Source organism: Littorina saxatilis, linkage group LG15 (genome assembly GCF_037325665.1).
Source record: "Littorina saxatilis isolate snail1 linkage group LG15, US_GU_Lsax_2.0, whole genome shotgun sequence".
Lineage (NCBI taxonomy): Eukaryota > Metazoa > Mollusca > Gastropoda > Littorinimorpha > Littorinidae > Littorina > Littorina saxatilis.
In genome coordinates, this window is record NC_090259.1 from 6,266,276 (window position 1) to 6,289,347 (window position 23,072).

General features: G+C 42.2%; 2 protein-coding genes and 1 non-coding gene across 3 annotated transcripts in view; all 3 read left to right on the plus strand.

The window, feature by feature from the left end:
• Positions 1-10: 10 nt before the first annotated feature.
• Positions 11-3,820, plus strand: LOC138948346 (dolichol phosphate-mannose biosynthesis regulatory protein-like). Its single transcript, XM_070319876.1, has 4 exons — positions 11-149; positions 629-718; positions 3,079-3,181; positions 3,693-3,820. The coding sequence occupies exons 1-4, from the start codon at positions 147-149 to the stop codon at positions 3,740-3,742; spliced, it is 246 nt and encodes an 81-aa protein (XP_070175977.1). The 5' UTR covers positions 11-146; the 3' UTR covers positions 3,743-3,820.
• An 838-nt stretch (positions 3,821-4,658) lies between these two features.
• The window catches only part of LOC138948349 (ankyrin-1-like), a 29,563-nt gene continuing 11,149 nt past the window's right edge, over positions 4,659-23,072 (plus strand). Inside the window, exon 1 of the mRNA XM_070319879.1 lies at positions 4,659-4,986. Within this exon, the coding sequence (XP_070175980.1) occupies positions 4,906-4,986 (81 nt within the window). The 5' untranslated portion in view covers positions 4,659-4,905. The remainder of the gene's footprint in view (positions 4,987-23,072) is intronic.
• Positions 20,767-20,872, plus strand: LOC138949567 (U6 spliceosomal RNA). Its single transcript, XR_011450344.1, has one exon. It is a non-coding gene; the product is annotated as a U6 spliceosomal RNA (small nuclear RNA).

A 23,072-nucleotide genomic window follows, 5' to 3' on the forward strand; every position in this document is an offset into this window, starting at 1 on the left:
TATAAAGGACTGCTAGAATTTTGTTTCTAAGTCGCACGAATAAGACATTGTGAAAGACTTTATTTATGTAGGTATGAGATTATTCCACCAACTTCCGGTTACGGGAAGATAACTCCTGCGAAGCAGACGATATCCAGTTTATCAACATGGTAAGGATTTGTGTAGCATTGCAACGGAATGCGATAAATCAACTCATTTTTTAGGGAATCACAAACGCATTTCGTTATTCATCTGGCGTTTGATGTCAAAGAAAGGGCCACAATGTGACAATGTACTGGAAGTCTGGGGGGTCTGAGTTTGTTCAGTTGTATACGTGCAGGAACACACCACTGTCACTGATGACAGTGATGTCATCACTGCCTACATCACTTTCAACTGCAAACGTAATTTCATTGTGTAGTTAGAAGAATTATGTGTGTTAGCATCATAATAACCATCCTCGTTATTACTGTCATTTACAAAACTGTAATACGAGTTTTGAGGTGAGGGGCTTGGGGGAATAGAAGCGATGGTAAAATATTTATTTTTTGATTTTAAATTTGTTATTGTTTATGATGAGTTCAGCTCGCATTGTGTTGTGTTGTGTGTCGCACAGTCATATCAACATGAAAATGTGATGTGTGTGCAGGCGACAGGCCATGACCAGTCGGTTGGCTGGGGAATGGTCAGCTTCAGCTCTTTCCTCTTTATCTACTACACTGTCTGGGTCATTGTGCTGGTGAGTTAATGGAGGCTCTTTTTCGTGCGCACTTGGTCTTGTGCTTGCATACATGTGTACACACGAAGGACGGTAAGGCACTAGCAGGTCTGCAGTTGACCTGTGAGATCAGCGGTAAGGCACTAGCAGGTCTGCAGTTGACCTGTGAGATCAGCGGTAAGGCACTAGCAGGTCTGCAGTTGACCTGTGAGATCAGCGGTAAGGCGGCACTAGCAGGTCTGCAGTTGACCTGTGAGATCAGCGGTCAGGCACTAGCAGGTCTGCAGTTGACCTGTGAGATCAGCGGTAAGGCACTAGCAGGTCTGCAGTTGACCTGTGAGATCAGTTGACCTGTGAGATCAGTTGACCTGTGAGATCAGAAAAATCTCTGCCGTTAGCCCACCAGACGCAGCCGGTGTAACACGAAATTTTTACTCCACGAAAAATTTACTCCGGAGTAAATATTTCGTACAAAATTCTTACTCCGAGTACACCTTTTGTACGAGAAAAGAACTCCCCAAGACACGAAAAAATTACTCCCTCCACGAAATTTTTACTCCCCATTTTTTTTACTTCCAGTAAAAATCTCGTACGCAAAAATGGGATGCGGGCGAAGGAATAATGCCAATAAGTGATCTCGCGCACACGAATGTCGCGCTACCCTCCTTCCACCACCAAGACTAACAGGGGACAAGGGAGTAAACATTTCGTACACCTGGCATGGGAAGTTAAATTGCTCGTGTTGGGGTGAAGTAATTTATTCGTTATTTATTCGTCAGGGGAGTAACATTTTTGAACGAAATGTTTACTCGGAACTCACCTGTCTTGGGGAGTAATTTTCTCGTGCAATGGGGGAGTGCTTTTTTCGTAAAGGGAGTAACTTTTTCGTACGAAATGTTTACTCTGGAGTAAAAATCTCGTGGGAGTAATTTTCTCGTGTTACACCGGGATTCGAACAACCGACCTTCCACATTGGAGGCCGGTGTCTTATCCTCTAGGTCATTGCGCCCTTCATTTGTTTGCATGCAAACCCACGAGACATTGTAAACCAATCACCAGCAAGTGGCGTGTCTCCACACATGGTCGGCCAGCCAGTGAAATCATGCGAAAAGCTGACATCTAAGTAAACATTTAACTCCCAGCTGCGTTTTCTGCATTTTCTGCTCAATACAAAGCTCTTTTCATTCAAAAGTATGCACATCAGAGCTGACAATTCATAGCAGAGATGATCACGTCCTTCAGAGCACAGACTGCCGACCATCTGTGAAGACACTCCACTCGCTAGTCATTGACCTACAGTGCCATGTGGTTTTGTTTGTAGCATTATTTTCAAGGAAAAACAACTCTGCCACTACCCTTAAAACAAGTCGCGTGAAGCGAAATTACTACATTACCACAGAATCTCTGTCCCACTGAGCTTTACACAGGTCAGCTTGCCTCACCTTGAAGGGACACCACTTTGCCACACTTCCTACAAATACCTACAGAGTTTTCTTCACAATGTATTTCTTCACACAAGATCATTTTGAAGGCTGATTTTCACAGAATAGACAATTTTTGGAAATAACTTTATCGGGTTTGTATTTGTTGTGAAAAAGTGCATAACCTTTGCTTTTCCTCAGACAAATAAATTCACACGTGCTCACGTGTTTCAGACACTACCTTCGCTAGTGATTGGCCCCTCCAATGTTTGTCCTAGTAAAAGCAAGAGATTCACTTTTTCACAACCCATACAAACCTGACATAAATATTTTTGTAATTGTTCTATTAATGACTGACCTACTGCATGGACACTTTGTGTCTCAGTCACACATTGTGTCTTGTATTATTAATGACTGACCTACTGCATGGACACTTTGTGTCTCAGTCACACATTGTGTCTTGTATTATTAATGACTGACCTACTGCATGGACACTTTGTGTCTCAGTCACACATTGTGTCTTGTATTATTAATGACTGACCTACTGCATGGACACTTTGTGTCTCAGTCACAGTATTATTAATGACTGACCTACTGCATGGACACTTTGTGTCTCAGTCACACATTGTGCCTTGTATTATTAATGACTGACCTACTGCATGGACACTTTGTGTCTCAGTCACACATTGTGTCTACTGCATGGACACTTTGTGTCTCAGTCACACATTGTGTCTACTGCATGGACACTTTGTGTCTCAGTCACAGTATTATTAATGACTGACCTACTGCATGGACACTTTGTGTCTCAGTCACACATTGTGTCTTGTATTATTAATGACTGACCTACTGCATGGACACTTTGTGTCTCAGTCACACATTGTGTCTTGTATTATTAATGACTGACCTACTGCATGGACACTTTGTGTCTCAGTCACACATTGTGTCTTGTATTATTTTCAGCCCTTTGTGGAACCTGGCGTGTTTGTTCATAACCTGTTTCCTCCCCGTATCTACGCCATCGCTGGCCCGCTGCTGGCTGGGGTGCTGGGGCTGGCTTTCATTGGTCAGTGTGTGTGTGTGTGTGTGTGTGTGTGTGTGTATGTTAGTGTGTGTGGGTGTGTGATTGTTAGTTTGTGTGTGTGTGTGTTTCCAAGTGTGTGTGCGTTTCCAATAGTGTGGGTGTGTTTGTGTGTGTGTGTCTTGGTGTATGTGTGTGCGTGATTGTGTGTGTTTGTGTATGTTAGTGTGTTGGTATGTGTATGTTTGCTTGTGTGTATGTGTGTGTGCATACATATGTGTATGAAATGGGTTTTCTAATTAATCCTGAATAAGTTCCTTTTTGTTGGAATTTATGCAGTTAATTGCTTAAATCTAATTCACTTTTGAAACCTTGAAACCCAAATACTGTGTCGTGTACTGTGTCGTGTACTTTGTTGTTTGTTGGGGCGCAACTTGTTTGCCTCCCTGACACATCTTCTTTACCTTGATTTTATAATCGTTGACATGCAGGTTAGACGTGTCGAAGGAATATTTGAATGGACAATACAGGAAGTATTATTGTTCTTGTGTTGCAGGTGTGTTTGTATGTTACGTGACGCTGAAATCCAAGAAAAAGAAAAGTTGAACAGTCTTGTAGTGGCGGCTTGTTTCTCTCTTCTTTCCTTTCTATTAGTTTCAATAAATTGTGATGCTTAAATCATTATTCTGGCGTTTGTGTGTGTGTTAGTGTTTGTGTGTATGTTAGTGTTTGTGTGTGTGTGAGTGTTTGTGTGTGTATGTACGTGTGTGTGTGTGTGTGTGTGTGTGAACATGCCAACAGTGTGCTGTACACAACGAGATATAAACAACATTTTGGTTTGATTGTTTTCTGATTCAAAGTACTTTCCTACTCCCATACACACACATGTATAGCGGCAAACGCACATACACACACACACATTTACACACACACACATACACATTTGATAGTACTACAACACACACATTACAAACGCGCGCACACACGTTCACACACAGACAGACATACATACACACACAGGTGCGAGCAGGCTGTGGGTGTTTCAGTTCACCTTTGTCGGTTACTCCCCTCATTCGTCGTTACTCACGCATCCATCAGGTGCCGCAATCAGTGGTGCGTGCAGACTTTTGTTTTGCGCTGGTCAGGTAAACTGCTTGCCCTTCAGATCTTGTGTGATGTGTGTGGTTTGATCACTGTCACAGTTTGGAGTGTAAGTGTGTGTGTCTGCACTGTGTGTGTGTGTGTGTGTGTGTGTGTGTCTGCACTGTGTGTGTGTGTGTCTGCACTGTGTGTGTGTGTGTGCATGCGGCGTAATCAACCCCATAGGCACATCCTAACAAAGAACTGACTAGTGACGTTTTTATCACACAGGTAAATTGGCATAAACGCAGATTGGCGGCACATCGGACAGGTAAAAGAGCTAACTAGTGCCTTTTTCATCACATAGGTAAACGTTGGCACAAACGCAGAGCCAGTCTAGCTCACACACATTCACACACGCAGCACACTGAAAACGCTCACGCAGTCTGGCCAGAAAAGCAGACGAGGAACGCAGCGCACACCAAAACACAACACGGGAACAAACCCAGTCGCTGCATCACACGAACCTCTCTGTGCATAGTGCCAGCAATAGACATCACTTCTCGCTTCGACCTTCAACAGAATTTCTCAAAACTTTTCGCCCAGACGGTCTGTTGATGCTGTCGCTGTGTCTGCTGGTGAAGTGGGCGATGTTGTAGTGAGGTTTGCTAAGTGTGTTTTTGTCAGTGATGGCTGAGAATAATTCCAGACCAGAGAATGGAGTTTCGGAGGATACTGTGGGGGACGCTGCTTCTACGTCGCGAGAAGAGGTAAGAAAGTTGATCTACCTGTGTATTTATTTGTGTTTGTCTTACGTCATAAGATGCTATCTTTAGCTTCAGGTGCGCAGATTGACAGTGAGATAAGGTTCGTATTAACCAAGATTTTTCACAAGTGTGTGTGTGTGTGTGTACGTGCCTGTGTGTGTGTGTGTGTGTGTGTGTCAATGTGTGTGTGCGTGCCTGTGTGTGTGTGTGTGTGTGTGTGTCAGTGTGTGTGTGTGTGTGCGTGCCGGCGTGCCTCTGTGTGTGTGTGTGCGTGCGTGCCTGCGTGCCTGTGTGTGTGTGTGTGTATGTGTGTCAGTGTGTATATGTGCGTGTGTGTGTCAGTGTGACTGACAGACAGACAGACTGAGGCAGCCCAAAAAGCAAAAGGAAGGACTCGAGACTGAGACAAAGAGAATTCCCTAGTGCAGTTACCTGCAGCATTCAGATATAGACAGTCAGATACCCAGACAGACATATTCAGTTTTAGAGACAGAGATCAAAAACAGTAAGTAAAAGATTAGACGAAGACAGCATCATGAAAGAGAAGACACATCTTCACAAATCCAAAGCGAGACACTGGATTGGACAGTTAGCACTGAGCCTCTGGCGTGCATGAAAGGAACGCCGCTACTGCGCACACGGCACGTTATATACGTCTGATACCTGCAAGGTAAACACAGCTGTAAGAACCAGGTCACGCCAGGTCAGTAACACAGGTAAATGCGTGTCTCACTCTCTGGCACAGAAAAGGGAAAAGGATGGTGTGGGATGGGGAAGAGGAAGTACGTGTGTGTGGTGGTGTGTGTGTGTGTGTGTGTGTCAGTGTGTGTGTGTGTGTGTGTCAGTGTGTGTGTCAGTGTGTGTGTGTGTGTCAGTGTGTGTGTGTCAGTGTTTGTGTGTGTGTGTCAGTGTGTGTGGCAGTGTGTCAGTGTGTGTGTGAGTGTGTGTGTGTGTCAGTGTGTGTGTCAGTGTGTGTGTCAGTGTGTGTGTCAGTGTGTAAGTGTGTGTGTGTGTGCGTGTGTGTGTGTCAGTGTGTGTGTGTGTCAGTGTGTGTGTGTGTGTCAGTGTGTGTGTATGTGTGTCAGTGTGTGTGTGTGTGTGTGTCAGTGTGTGAGTGTGTCAATGTGTGTGTCTGTGTGTGTGTCTGTGTGTGTGTCAGTGTGTGTGTGTCAGTGTGTGTGTGTGTGTGTGTCAGTGTGTATGTGAATGAGTGTGTGTGTGTGTGTGTGTGCGTGCTTGTGTGTGCCTGTGTATGTGTGTGTGTGTCAGTGTGTATGTGAGTTTGTTTTTGTGTGTGTATGTGTGTGTGTCAGTGTGTTTGTGTGTGTGTGTGTGTGTGTGTGTGTGTGTGTGTACTGAGCTTATAGTAGAACAGATGCAACCCGGCCCAACGCGGGTCACTTCTGAGAAAAATAATTTATGCCAAGAAACAGTCAAACTAAAAAAAGAGAGAAACGACCGCACAAACTAAGAGATTAACTTTAAACAAAACACACACACAAAACAACAAACACACATTATAACAGAAATACGTTTGTACGTAGAGAGCCGATGGAAGAAGAAGAAGAAGGTCTTACTTGACATTTCCCAGTGCGGCCTTCTCCAGCTTTACTCCCGGTTAGTTCACGCGTTCCAACCTCTGTGCAAATTTTGAAGTCAAAAACCTCGCAAATGAACCAAGTAGCCTATTGCGTCAGCACCGCCGAAGGAAAGAATTCGCAGTCAACAAACTAATCCTTGTGACGCTAAGAGAGACATGGCGTTTAGTTGTTTCCCTTTTGCTTCAATCCCCATCTTCTTACATCAGGTATTTACCCACAGACACACGATACTGGGTGGAATGGGGATGGGGGGGGGGGGGGGGTTGTGTGCGGCTGAGCTCTCGTCCCGCCATAACAAAACACTCACAGACGTTATGGGGCTGCCACACTCGTCCTATAACAAAACACTCACAGACGTTATGGGGCTGCCACACTCGTCCTATAACAAAACACTCACAGACGTTATGGGGCTGCCACACTCGTCCCATAACAAAACACTCACAGACGTTATGGGGCTGCCACACTCGTCCTATAAACAAAACACACACAGACGTTATGGGGCTGCCACACTCGTCCTATAACAAAACACTCACAGACGTTATGGGGCTGCCACACTCGTCCTATAACAAAACACACACAGATGTTATGGGGCTGTCACACTCGTCCTATAAACAAAACACTCACAGACGTTATGGGGCTGCCACACTCGTCCTATAACAAAACACACACAGACGTTATGGGGCTGCCACACTCGTCCTACAACAAAACACACACAGACGTTATGGGGCTGCCACACTCGTCCTATAACAAAACACACACAGACGTTATGGGGCTGCCACACTCGTCCTATAAACAAAACACTCACAGACGTTATGGGGCTGCCACACTCGTCCTATAAACAAAACACACACAGACGTTATGGGGCTGCCACACTCGTCCTATAACAAAACACTCACAGACGTTATGGGGCTGCCACACTCGTCCTACAACAAAACACACACAGACGTTATGGGGCTGCCACACTCGTCCTATAACAAAACACACACAGACGTTATGGGGCTGCCACACTCGTCCTATAACAAAACACTCACAGACGTTATGGGGCTGCCACACTCGTCCTATAACAAAACACACACAGACGTTATGGGGCTGCCACACTCGTCCTACAACAAAACACACACAGACGTTATGGGGCTGCCACACTCGTCCTATAACAAAACACTCACAGACGTTATGGGGCTGCCACACTAGTCCTATAACAAAACACTCACAGACGTTATGGGGCTGCCACACTCGTCCTATAACAAAACACACACAGATGTTATGGGGCTGCCATACTCGTCCTACAACAAAACACTCACAGACGTTATGGGGCTGCCACACTCGTCCTATAACAAAACACACACAGACGTTATGGGGCTGCCACACTCGTCCTATAACAAAACACACACAGACGTTATGGGGCTGCCACACTCGTCCTATAACAAAACACACACAGACGTTATGGGGCTGCCACACTCGTCCTATAACAAAACACACACAGACGTTATGGGGCTGCCACACTCGTCCTATAACAAAACACACACAGACGTTATGGGGCTGCCACACTCGTCCTATAACAAAACACACACAGACGTTATGGGGCTGCCACACTCGTCCTATAACAAAACACACACAGACGTTATGGGGCTGCCACACTCGTCCTATAACAAAACACACACAGACGTTATGGGGCTGTCACACTCGTCCTATAACAAAACACTCACAGACGTTATGGGGCTGCCACACTCGTCCTATAACAAAACACACACAGACGTTATGGGGCTGCCACACTCGTCCTATAACAAAACACTCACAGACGTTATGGGGCTGCCACACTCGTCCTACAACAAAACACCCACAGACGTTATGGGGCTGTCACACTCGTCCTATAACAAAACACTCACAGACGTTATGGGGCTGCCACACTCGTCCTATAACAAAACACACACAGATGTTATGGGGCTGTCACACTCGTTCTGTAACAAAACACACACAGACGTTATGGGGCTGCCACACTCGTCCTATAACAAAACACACACAGACGTTATGGGGCTGCCACACTCGTCCTATAACAAAACACACACAGACGTTATGGGGCTGTCACACTCTAACGTTTCAGAGAAACTTATGTCTAGCGTATGAAAAGTAAAAAAAATAATGTCAATACGTTGGCATACGTCCAAAAAAATCATCAACATTCTACATTGGGTCGGACTTATGCATAACATATTCATAGTGTACGTCTAACTTATAGCGTGTTTCGAACGATCACGTGACAATCACAATAAATATTGTGTCAATTTCTTGGCGAAGCCTCTCAGGAACCGCCATCTTCTCTGAGGACAGGCGGAGAAGTGATGTAATCTACTCACATGCCCCCATTTATAAACAGGGACAGCAAAACGCCAATGATACGCTACGCGACACGTTCAACAAGTTACACAAGCGTCAGACATACTTCTAATACGTTAGATATAGGTAAGACATAGGTTACAAGTAAGTTACTAATAGGTTATCGATAAGTTAGCTGTATGGTACACCTTCCTGCTAGCGTATTTCGACGTATCTCAACGTATCTCGACGTATGAGTAAACTACCTGTAACGTATTTAACATATGCGTAGCGTATGTCTCGCGTATGCCTAACGTATGAAGAGTACGTCGGCATACGTCCACACATTTTGAACATGTTCAAAAAAATTTTCCGGTCTCAGTGTACAACAACGTATGCCAGCTTATACCAGCGTGCTTTTAACGTATGCCACTTATACCAAACCTACCAAACTTATGTCAAACGTACTCCAGCTTCTTCTTCTTCTTCTGCGTTCGTGGGCTGAAACTCCCACGTACCGTTTTTTGCACGAGTGGAATTTTACGTGTATGACCGTTTTTTACCCCGCCATTTAGGCAGCCATACGCCGTTTTCGGAGGAAGCATGCTGGGTATTTTCGTGTTTCTATAACCCACCGAACTCTGACATGGATTACAGGATCTTTTTCGTGCGCACTTGGTCTTGTGCTTGCGTGTACACACGGGGGTGTTCGGACACCGAGGAGAGTCTGCACACAAAGTTGACTCTGAGAAATAAATCTCTCGCCGAACCTGGGGACGAACTCACGCTGACAGCGGCCAACTGGATACAAATCCAGCGCGCTACCGACTGAGCTACATCTCCCCCCACGTACTCCAGCGTTTCGACTGATGTAAATCGGCATAAGTTACTGCAATACGTTATAGTGTGACAGCCCCAGTAGCACGCACGTACTTACGAACGCACGCACAACGGCACATACAGACAGTCACAGACACTAAAACCGCTTCGGTTGGAATATTTACCCCCAACATTTTCTGGCCCAGTATTATATCGTTGTTGGCATGGTACACACACGCACTGACCATTTTGGAATTTCCCCCGACATACCTGTCCAACACACCTTTGTTGACACCTGACCGTGAAAGTCAAACTTTAGGTAAGGTTCGATTCCAGGTGTACTATTACAGAGAGAGAGAGAGAGAGAGAGAGAGAGAGAGAGAGAGAGAGAGAGAGAGAGAGAGAGAGAGAGAGAGAGAGAGAGAGAGAGAGAGAGAGAGATCAAATCAAATCAAATCAAATCAAATTAAATCAAATCAATTACCTTATTTCTCTGTTCTCTGTATTCCTCTTCCTTGCCAACCGACTTTAAAAAATCGCGATCGTCAATGGCATGTTGTAAATCATTATCAAACCATTTAGGTTTTACAATGTGCCTAACTCTCTTTATTCTCCATGGAGCATGTTTATCGTATATGTCATTGAAGGCACTAAGCCAATGTGTTAGGGCTTCGTCCGGATGCGTAAAATTGTAAGTATCAGATAGTGGGGAATTCCAAAGTTCATGTAGAAAGGTGTCTTCATTAAATTGAGAAAAAGAGCGGTATTTTATTGTCTTGTGACCAACTTTAGGAATTTTGACACCCTTTCTTGACCATGTTAAACAGATAGGAAAATGATCGCTGCAACCATTGGCTGGAACACAACATTCGACAATAGTAGAAGTGTTTAACTGTCGAAGCTGCTTTTACCTAAGAGACCGACTGTATATTGTGCTGTTGTACTTGTCAGACTTGATTGTACCAAGTCCTTCACATGTTGTAATGCGCTTAGAGCCAAATATTTTTGTTTTTTGTAAGGGATAGGCGCAATATAAATACACTTTATTATTATTATTATTATTATGGTGATCAGTAACATAGATATGATCTATCAGAGTACTACTGGATGCTGTGACTCTAGTGGGAGTGTTGACTATTTGTTTAAGATTATAGAGGTTAATCATATCAACCCACTGCTTGTTTTGTTTAAGCAAATCAACATTAAGTTGACTCGAGCAGAACTGCATCAATTCTAACATCTGTGTAAAGTTATCTGACCAGTTTGCTCGCTCTGCGGGATTTCTATAACAAAATCCTATGAGGAGTGGAGGTGCTCCTCTCAACTTCACTTCAATCCACACAGATTCCACGAAGTTCTCAAGGTGTATTATTCGTGTATAGCTAATAGATTCACTTATGTACAAAAGTATACCACTCTGCGTAACGTACTGTAACCTGGAATAACAACATCAGAATCCGAGATCTGAGGTGTTAATCTTGATTCTGTGATCCCAAAAATGTGAAAACTTGTTCCAGTATTTAACAGCATTGTAGAAATATCATTGATTTTATTTATAGCATGGTTAATGTTCAGGTGCCCAACACGGAAACCCTGTTTTGTTGGCCATGTAGTCGGAGAGCTACTCATATTTAAACTCAAGTAGCGTTTTGGGGCGGGTTTTTTAATTATTTTAATTAAACAATATACTTATTGATACTGAATCAGCTAATTATCCAGTAAGCAAGACAACAAAATAATCAAGAGATACAAAACAGTGATGGAACCAAAATGATATATGACACTTTACGAAACACAACGTCAAGCGTAAATTAACTAGTAAAGAGACAAGGAACTGTTTCCGACGACAAACTATGTAAACAGCGAAAACAAACAATAAGCAAGTAGAAAATCGAAAAGCAGACTAGCACAATTAGGAAACAGGAAAATAAAAATAAAACGGTACTGTTACCGTTTATAATGATAAAGAACCAAACTAAAACTGCAGAACTAGTGTAATAGACACTTAACAAGTCTGACACAAAGCAGTTGACACAGGAGTCAATGTTGACACACTTGTCGCTTCGAAACAGCAGCCGCTTTCAATCCGATAGAAAAGGGCGAATAGCTTGACCGTCCGAACACACTGCTGTCACTGAAGCTTGTCCGATTAACCCCTTCACTGCCCACCCCGTATGTAATACGTGGTCATTTTCGGTTTGCCCTACGCCCATAACCGTATCTCATACGTGGGATTTGTGTCAACAACATTTCAGGACATTTCTGAAAACTAAATGGGAGGTAACCACTGTCCAAGTACTTGTAGGGGTTCTATACACAGTTCTTTCCCATAGACCGTTCGGATAATGCTGTTATACTGTGGCAGACGGGGTCACACGCGTAGGAGGAGGTGAGGACTGTGGCAGTGAAGAGGTTCTTCTTCTTCTTCTTCTGCGTTCGATGTTGGTGGCCGTGCTAGATCCTATGTGAAGGGGTTAAAGGCGCACAATAAAGGAGCACGCACACACCGAGTCTCTGTCTCAGGCAAGACAAAGAATGTCATTCTCGTCTCTTTGTCAAAGAGTTGCTGTGACAGCCTGAAGCACAGCACAGTAAAAACGAAGGTAATAACGAAGTTCAATCAGGAGGATAAAGGCCACGAAATCATGCTCACACCCTCACAAGGGTAAATTACTAAATGTTCGTGCAGTAGCACAGTCGTACACAAAAATATGCAAAGTGTTACCATCATGGCAGATGACACCAATAATGCTGTATTGTCTCGCATTCTCTTACCGCACGCACACACAAACACAAACACGCACACACACACACACACACACACACACACACACACACACACACACACACACACACACACGCTCATACACACATGCGCTCACTCACACACACACACACACACACACTACACACACACACTACACACACACACACACACACACTGACACACACACACACACACACACATGTGAGAGAGAGAGAGAGAGAGAGAGAGAGAGAGAGAGAGACAGACAGACAGACAGAGACAGGGAGAGAGAGAGAGAGATGATGCTAGCGTGAGAGAGAGAGAGAGAGAGAGAGAGAGAGAGAGAGAGAGAGAGAGAGAGAGAGAGAGAGAGAGAGAGAGAGAGAGAGAGAGAGAGACAAACAGACAAAGACGGACAGAGAAGGAGACAGAGAAAGACAGATAGACACTTATTCAGTCTGGGTCTGACCACAGGTGTGTGTGAGTCCACCCCTCGTCTTAGCGAATAAGGATAAGGCACGTGATATGATGCACCGCCCAAGTTACCGCCACCCAATTATGTCGCGGCACTTCAGTTTCTATGACGCCGAGTACTGTACTTTTCATTGGACCTTTGGAACTTGCTTCAAGACCAATCCCAGTAGCGAATTCGCGGAAGGTGGGCCTACACGTGATGCCGATGCGCCGTCTCCGCTGCTGTTACTGACAGTGATTTCCCTGATAAACATCCAACCAAACGCGCACCTGCGTGATATAATAGCACCGCCCATCAGTTGTGCGCATGCCAGGCGTGAGGTCAGTCGTACATTTAGTTGTATCTCGGAAGGGAAGAAATGCTGTCTGGCGTGCGTCTATTCTTTGTCCCGAGTCACTGCTGCCCGTATGAGAGAACAACAGGAGCGGTGGGCATTCTTGACAGTGTCCTTGTTCAGACTAAAATTAAAACAAGTTATCCGCCCCCCCTCCGTCAAGGTGCATAGTCACAGTGTAGGGGTCAGAGATTGAAGAGTTGTTTCAGTGTGAGGGAGAAGGGCGGAGTGGAGACATCCCAATCAAACCTGATTTTATGTTCAGGACAGAAAGGGAATAGAAGATGAAGCAGTTGAAAGTGGATCCCCGGTGGCTTAGGGGTACCGCTGGTAGCCGTGTGATTTTAAAACTCGGTAGCTCAGGGGTACTCTGAAATGTTGTTTTGTTTGACACTTTACCGGTGAAGGTTGTTATGCTTCTCATTATTTACACATGATTAGGGCCTATACTACCTTAATTATGAGTTATGCTCATCCGGATATCGATACTTAAGATTGTATCTCTTTTCTTTTACCACCTTTTCATGGAAAATACGTTCGTTCCACTAACATTGAAGTTGTGTAAAATGGTTTTTTCTAGCTGTAAGCTTTACAAAAAGTTGTCACTGTGTACCTCCTTTCCAGGGGCCAATGGCCTATTAGTAAATAAACCATTGTCATTGTCATTGTCTCCTTTCTCTCTCCCCCCCCCCCCCTTCTCTCTCTCGAGTCTCTTTCTGCCTCCCCCCTCTCTTTCTGTCTCTCTCCCCCTCTCCCTCTCTCTCTCTCGTTCCTTCTCTCTCTCACCCTCTTTCTCTCTATCTCCCCCTCTCTCTCCCTCTCTCTCTCTTTCTCTCTCTCTCCCTCTCTCTCTCTCACCCCTCTCTCTTTCACCCCTCTCTCTTTCACCCCTTCTCTCTCTTTATCGCTCTCTCCCTCTCCCTCTCTCTCTCTCTCTCTCTCTCTCTCATACACATGTATTTGTAATATTCAGTTGGGAAAGATACCTCGGAGACCATTCCCCCCCTCCCCCTCTCTACCTCCCCCTCCGTCCCCTCTTTGTGCTGTCTCCAGTCATGGTCTTGTAATTACAAACAAAACACGTTTTATTGCAAACATGTTTTTTTGAAATGACGGCAGACCTGTTCGTGTTGCGCGCGAGGATAAGTTGCATTCATGCGTCTGATTTAAGGGGAATATTTGTTTATTATGCGTGAAAAACGTGATTCATCCTAATTTCACCAGCGCCTTGATAAGAGCAAAACCCAGTGCGTCCACGTGGGTCGTGTTTTGGGTATATCGGTCATCGGTCGAGTAGTTTTTTTCGGAATCGTTCCATATACCGGAGCACACACACACACGCACTCACACACTGACACACGCACGCACGCACGCGCGCACGCACGCACGCACACACGCACGCACGCATGCACGCATGCACGCACACACATCATACACACGAACACACATTCACACACACAAACGCACGCACACACATACACACACACACACACACACACACACACACACACACGCACTCACACACTGCCGACACACGCACGCACACACACGCGCACGCACACACACGCGCACGCACGCACGCACGCACGCATACACGCACACACATCATACACACGAACACACATTCACACACACACACAAACGCACGCACACACACACACACACACACACACACACACATAGCCCTAGCTTTTTAATCCTTCTAGCCCCGGATAGTCATAGATAGACGGCAGCTTTAACCTAAAGTGCACCGCTCTCGGATTCCAGACAATAAATATGCAAATGAAGAGGAAAGCGCGCCCTGTGCGCGATTGGCTGGTTTCAATGTTCTCAACTGCAGTCATTCTCATAAGCCGCACGTGGCTAACTGGTTTAGCCAATTGTTCAACTTTCACAAATTCTCGTGCATTTCGCAGCCTGGTGCTTTCAAAACCTTTGCACCATTGTGCGGCTTTCTAGCAAAGCTGTTTGCAGTGTCCGCGTCTGTGTCTGTGTCTACAGAGCAATGTTGAACTTAAGCGTGTTAAATTGATAGCTACATTACCGTCTACGGTGTCTGTGACCGGTAGAGTGTCTGTGTTTGCGGACTGCGCAGATGAGACATAATTGTGTAATTGTGTAGGGCCTTCATGGTACTATTCTGCCCTGGACATGTAGATCAATCTACAAAGAACAGAAGGCAAGCCTGGACACCTTCTGGTTTTAAAATGGGGTAAGTACATTACAAATGAAGTAAATATGTTTTTTCAGTTGTCGTGCTCCTGTAAACACAGAATTCTTCTTATGACTTCTGCTGCTTACAATCTAACATGTCAACAACCATGCATGTCACGGAATGAACAGAAACATGCGTTACATTTGCAACTGATTCGTATAGGGAATGAACAAAGCGGCGGCAAAAACGGCGACCGCAAGAACGTTTTCTGTTAAACTGTGACAAAATACTATTAGCTTGCACTTTTGGAGCTCATTGAGTCAAACATCTTCAAAGCAGTAGAATGTATTTGATTGAGTAACTCACTCCGTTCGATGTGAAAGCTGAGGTTGAATATCTTTTGTCAAGTGACTTTTTTTAAACTTTAAAAAAAAAGATATGACACGGATTGACAAAAACATCTAATTCGCACGCGCGCGCGCGCGTGTGTGTGTGTGTGTGTGTGTGTGTGTGTGTGTGTGTGTGTGTGTGTGTCTCTCTCTCTCTGCCGACTATAAGACGTTATAATGACTTCGTCAAAGGAAACAAGTCGCGTAAGGCGAAATAACAACATTTAGTCAAGCTGTCGACCTCACAGAATGAAACTGAACGCACTGCTTTTTTCACCAAGACCACATACTCGTAGTTTCGTCAGTCCACCGCTCGTGGCAAAGGCAGTGAAATCGACAAGCCACGCAGAATAGTGCGGTAGTGGTCGCGCTGAGCAGGATAACACGCTTTTCTGTATGTCTATTCTTTTTAGCTTACTGAGTTTGTTTTTGATCCAAACATATCATATCTAATGTTTTTGGAATCAGGGACCGACAAGGAATAAGATGAAATTGATTCGAAATCGATTTCGGAAAATTATCTTTAATCATAATTTTCATTTTTTTTTCAGAGCTTGTTTTGTAATCCAAATATAACATATGTATATGTTTTTGGAATCAGAAAATGATGAAAAATAAGGTAAAATTGTTTTTGGATCGTTTAATAAAAAAATAATTTTAATTACAAGTTTCCGATATTTAATGACCAAACTCATTCATTAGTTTTTAAGCCACTAAGCTGAAATGCAATACCAAAGTCCGGCCTTCGTCGAAGATTGCAATTTGATTGAAAAACGAGGGTGTGACAGTGCCGCCTCAACTTTTACAAAAAGCCGGATATGACGTCATCAAAGATATTTATCGAAAAAATGAAACACACACACACAAACACACACACATACATACATGATTCTTGACATGTCATGATATTTAAAACTCTGTATCTTTAAGTCTCTCCAGTATTTATTTATGTTCACATTTGTTTGAACACACTTTTAGATAACAAAGGCCCCTCCACGACAAAAAAATGGCGAACTGGATTTTTACAGGCTTTTAACAGTGCCTTGCTCCAGTAAAAGTTATAGTTGCTATTTTTTTTTAAAAACGTGTGTTTAATGCTTGCATGTCGTTGTGGGTTTGTTTATTTTCATTGAAATAAGTTGGGTTTTTTAAATTATACGTGCACATGCAGTTAACTTGTAAACGAATTTGTTTACGGTTTAGGCCAACAAAACAAAATAGGTGTGGTTACGGTAACATAGCCCCCAAAAAAGGGTAGGAAGGTAGGCAATCACTTTTTTTTTTCAACTTTTTTTTCTAATGTGTACAAATTAAACCTACTTGACAGGGAAATAAGTGTGCGACTCGGGCGCTTTAGCTTTCATTGCGTTTTCTGCACTCGTTTTCTTGTTTTTTTTTTTTTTTTTACAATTGTAATAAAAAGTTATAGGGTCGGCCCCTAAAAATAGGGTAGGTCGGGTTACCGTAACCACACCTATTTTTTTTTTTTAGGTCTTATTTCAGCAAGCATATGACTGATAACAGAACAGGGCTCCCCGAAGCGCGCGTCCCTGCGTCCGATACGCAGTAGAAGCCAAACGTCACGTACCATAGAAATTCACTGAGAGGGTCCCGGGACGCACTAAACCTATAAAGAGCGGGTCCCGGGACGCACTAAATGTTAACTATCGTGCGTACTGTATGTACTCATAATGTATTTATTACTACCTGTGGTCATATAACGCATTGTTTTCGCGAATAGTGTAATATGAAGGCTATTTGTTCATCAGAATATTTCATAATTAGTTCATAATTTATACACTCGTGTTGCAGCCTTTCATCAAGCCATCCTCGCGTCCCCTTGTATACAATATGCCTTAACGATTTCATTTAGAATGTTAACGTAATCAAAGACCTTCGTAAAATCGACAAGCATCTACTTATCTTTTCTTGGACAATTTTTAACACCTACCAATAAGTGAAATTAAACAAAACATTAGAAACTTTCGGAAAAGAGTTCAGTGCAAATGCTACGACAACTGTTTGGAACTTTGTGTCCCAAAATATAGAAAATATTTGGGACATGATGGGATGATACCTACACTGCTAATGCTAAGTTCACAGACCTCTTTCAGTTTTACAAATAAATGTTAGATATGAGCTATTTGGACCTGCTTGCGTTCAGAATGAACTGTCAGGAAAGACTCGTACAAATAATGTTGGCTTACTGCAACGTCTAAGATTGAACATTTTCCAGGCAGTTTTACATCCTTAAGTTTCCCCACTATCGTTATAAGGAAAGCTGCCCTGCAAGTAGCGAGTATTTTACTCGCCATGGCGAGTAGAAACATGTAAATGGCTAGTATAAATGTTTATCTACTCGCCAAATGGGAGGGAAGTTGCTGAATATGTGAAGCAAATGGTTTGTTTCGCAAGTACAATTTGCTCTCTGGCTAGTTATTTGTTTTACTCTCAGGGCTGCGAAGCTCTGATCGTCTGCGAGTTTTCTTTAGCTGAATCTGAAGTACTGATTTTCGCTGAGTTCGATCTTGCAACGTTTCCCCACAACTGTACAAAACAATAACAGCCGCTGCTGTGTGGAAAATCCCGCTCGCTGTCGATCTTCTGCTCTTTACTTTGTCGTATTTGCTGAACGCACTAACAAATTACACTGTTCAACAGTTTCGATATCTTTAGTGATTTCAGATTTACAATTACGGTTGCAACTGAGATCTATGATGAGATGTTGTGTTAAGGGGTCCACTGTTGAGCGTTTCAAAGCATTAAATGCAACATCTGAGCAGACACAGACTGCTGCGCGCAGCTACCGCGTTACACTTTACCTGGGCGTTGCATCGTGGGAGTCATATCTAAAAATAGCACCAGGTGAGTGACGGCCAGGTAAGGCTTGAGTGGCACACCTGTGGAGCGATAAGGGGAAACTAATATTAGCTTGGCTTGCGGGAAAAACCCTTGGTTGGCTTCGACGAGAGGAAAACCCTTTAAAAATGGGATGTTTTTGGTATAAAAGCTCAATATAAACGTGTGATTTAGATCGAGATGTTTCATAATCGAAACCCTGGCTATGAAATCAACCAAACTTGGATAGAAACGCCTCTAACGGGGTATACAGGGTGTGCTTTTACGTGGGACTTTGGGGTATTGCCCTCTTACTCTTACCCTCTAAATAAAAAAAATTGTTTGTGCTTTACTGATATTTTATGTGTTGATATTTTGAGTTAAAAACTGGAGTGAAAATGTGTGCTTTTCTGCGAGATAAGTGATTTACGAATAGTTTTGCAAAACTAATTTGTTGTCGAGCCAAACAAAATAGTTATCCTTGTTCCACGATTTAATGTTTAGAACAGAACGAATACAGCAGATGAAGCAGTTGAATGTGCATCCCCGATAGCTTAGGGGTACCGTTTGCAGCAACGGGCTTTGATATATCGGTAGCTCAGGGGTTCTGTGAAATTCTGTATTGTGTTGTCTGTTCATATCACTTTGACGTTTCCATCTTTCTTTCTGTTTTTATATATACATGTTTAATTGTTTATATAAATGTATTGTGTTGTCTGTTCATATCACTTTGAGGTTTCTATATTCTTTCTTGCATGTTCATACATGTTTAATATTTTATTGCGTTTTCTGTTCATAACACTTGGACGTTTCCATCTGTTTTCTTGGTTATACAGTACATGTTTAATAGTTTATATTAATGTATTGTGTTGTCTGTTCACAACTCTTTGACGTTTTTGTCTTTTTTCTTGCTTATACAGTACATGTTTAATAGTTAATATTATATATTGCATGTGTTGTCTGTTCATTATACTTTGACGTTTCCATCTTTATTTGTGTTCATACGTGTTAAATTGTTTATATAAATGTATTGTGGTGTCTGTTCATAACACTTTGACTCAGTCCATCTTTGTACTTCTTAATACATGTTTACGAGTTTATATTTAAGTATTTTGATGTCTTTTCATAACACTGACGTTTCCATATTTTGTTTTGTTTATACATGTTTAATAGTTTATATTAATGTTTTGTTTATGTGCATTTTAATACTGAAGGATGGTCTTTTTCTTCTTTTTTTTCTTCGTTCTTCCCACTTTTTCGCTGAAAGTAAGCCTACTCTCTTTATGGAAAGAAGCCAAATATATGGTGGAACATTCAGCTTACAGGCAGGTTTCACTTGAACTCTAGAGTTTTAAAGTATTGCTTATTATTATTTTAACTGTCACTACTACTACTACTACTACTACTACTACTACTACTACTACTACTACTACTACTACTACTACTACTAAAACTACTACTACTACTACTACTACTACTACTACTACTACTACTACTACTACTATATATAAAACTGTCTAAGTTCCAACAGATTCTAATAAGCCCTTGAGTTAAATAGGGAATAACAAACAAGTGAAACAAGTGCATGTATGGGAATTTCACAAGCAAATAACAAAAGTGTCTTTGTTGCTTGTGGTAGGGTTAAGGACGTAAGGGCTGAACAGCAGTGAAGTGCGCTGCGTGGGCCTGAAGTTGTATACGCACTTCCCCGTTCTCGCCGCAGCTGCGGCATTCAGATCTAAAATTAGACCGCTGCTGCACGGCAGTCACATCAAATAGCACAGCCGCAGCTGTCGATCAAAACAAGCCTAGCCAGTAAAAATAGCCTCTCTAACGGAAAAAGCTGTTTGCAGCTTCGGCCATGAGAGATACAGACAGAAAATTGGTTTTCCGTTCATCTAGATCTGTTTTCCAGGTACAGATAATTGTTTATTTATTTGTTTTAACGTGGTATCATTCCGTAAGAGTCAATTACGAGTGTGGGTATAAGGCCTTACAACTGTCTTGATAAAGGATTTCTGTCGAGAATGTTATGTTAAGGGAATGTCACACCAGTGAGGTAATTTTCAGGTTAACTCTAGGGTACTTAAATCTATGCATACCAGGGGTATGTGTACTGTTCACGCAGTACATATACTAAAATTGGAACGATACAGAGAAGATTAGCATGGCCCCTGCGCAAGGATGACACGCAAATTCGTGAAGCGTTCCATATTTTTAACTTTTTTTTAAATAAATAAAAAATTCCTTTTTTTTTTTTTTTTTTTTTGGTGGGGTCTGTCGCTTTAAATTGCGTTCCCAATATCAACATTCTATCAGAGCATCATCAAACATTTATTCTCTTTTATTTATGTTATTTTCCAATATCAATCACCTTTAATATTCAAAATTCAGAAGGGTTAAGTAAGACTATCAAAAAGAAAACGAGGCGGGTCGTTTGGTCGGATATCTTTGTAGTGAGGCTCTATATGAAACAAACAATTAAAGTGTTAGAAAGCCCATGCATTTGCCTACCGTTTGTAACAAACAGCTTGATTTTATATAAGGTGTTGTGGATACAGTGGACCGGAGACCACAGGCACCCCCCAAAAATAAAAACACACCAAATCGAGTTCACTAAGTTCTATCTACTAAAATCGACACACAAGAAGCTAATTCTGAACAGTGTTTAATTGAATGCTAATAAAAAGTACGAGTAAATATCTATATAAAACTGTTCTTTTTGCGATCTTAACCCGTGTAATAAAGAGGCTATGGAATTTTAAATATCGTGAATGTCATGTTTTTCAGCAGTGGTATCAGGTGGGCTCTGATGCCATTTTGTGTGGGTACAGCAGCAAAAATCAACCACATTTCAGTAACTGCTCTGCACATCACCTTCAAACTTAATTGGCCTTTTAATATTGCATTACACAAAATACACGTGCGTTTTAAAGTAATTTTAGACATTCGTTTCACAAAAAATGTCCGGCGTTTTTAATTTTTTTTTTATATATATTTTTTTTTATACAGGTAGTATTCTTGCGGTTCTTGTTGATTGCCATAAAACACACAACGCACAAAAGAACTTGAAAAAACCCCTTTAAATTACTATGGACATGCTATACATTTTGAGTTCGAAAAAAAAGGGTTTTTATACAAAGAAATGTTTCCTTCTATTGAAGCTTTATTTGTATTAGCTTTTGTTGACGCGACTGGCAGAATGTCAAGGAGGAACGGAAAGCAGTTTTTTTTTTCAAAGCACAGTTTTCTCGTTTGGGGAAGCGTGCCTTTTTATTTTTCTTATTAATTCCTTTCTTTTTTAGTTTTCAAAGGAGATTTTAACGGTAAAATAGGTACTGATTTTTGTGGCGTTCCATATTTTTGAGTTTTAAAATGAACACTTTTACAATTTTTAATTAAATTGTAAAACTTATACTAGGTCTGTCGCTTTCACAGAAACAACAGCGTGTACTGTTACAGAAGACTGCAAACAATGCTCTGTTGTAATTTTAATTTGTAAATTCTGCAATGTTCAACACGTGTTACGAAGGGAATACTTATACAAAGCAGAGCAATATCTGGCACTACTTTTTATGCACTGCAACTAAAAAAAGAAACACACTTGCATCGGTCTCGAACAGCAATATCAGCTGTGAAGAATTGTTGACCCGTGATTTGTAAAAATGTAAAACATTTTACAAATTGCGGGGCGCGCCCCGAGATATGTAAAACGTAAATGCTCCCGATATTTTCTTGTCATCTTGAAAATCCAGCGATCTATTAGCTTGGCAGTAATTACGATGTTGAGTGTTTTTTTGAGAACTCGCGTGCACATGTTTGTGACGGACACACCGACAGACAGACACATCTGCGCTTATCACGCTTCGAAATCGAAATATAGAAAATAACATGTGCAGATTTACCTACACACTTTCATTTTTATATGAAATTTTGGCCTGGGATCCCTCTGGTGTTGACTGGGCTCTAAACAACAAATATTAATGATAATAAAAGGCATGTATTACTTTGTGGAATGCAATTTATTTACATTTGTACAAATCGCGGTTTTTGGTACGACGTAATTTGTCAAATGTTTTTTTTACAAATCACGGGTTAACAAGAATGCATTTTCAAGAAAAAGATGGGAAAACAAAAAAGGGAAACATTACTTCAGTATCGATATCCGGATGATCATAACACATAATTAAACTAGTAAACATGTGTCAATAATGAGAAGCATAACAAATTTTGTCACGCACAGACACCGCAAAACAGCATTGGACAGTACCCCTGAGCTACCGAGATCTCAAATCACACTGCTACAGACGATACCCCTAAGCCACCGGGGATCCAATTTGAACTGCCGCATCTGCTGTTTCTTTTCTACGCTATACTTAAAAACCAGAAAAAATATGGAATATTCGTTCCGCCGGTGTG

What these genes read in the sequence shown, in the direction of transcription:
- LOC138948346 (XM_070319876.1), top strand. An exon ending in CTGTCTGGGTCATTGTGCTG is followed by an intron (nt 719 to 3,078) that starts GTGAGTTAATGG and finishes TATTATTTTCAG; the next exon opens with CCCTTTGTGGAACCTGGCGT. An exon ending in GCTGGGGCTGGCTTTCATTG is followed by an intron (nt 3,182 to 3,692) that starts GTCAGTGTGTGT and finishes CTTGTGTTGCAG; the next exon opens with GTGTGTTTGTATGTTACGTG.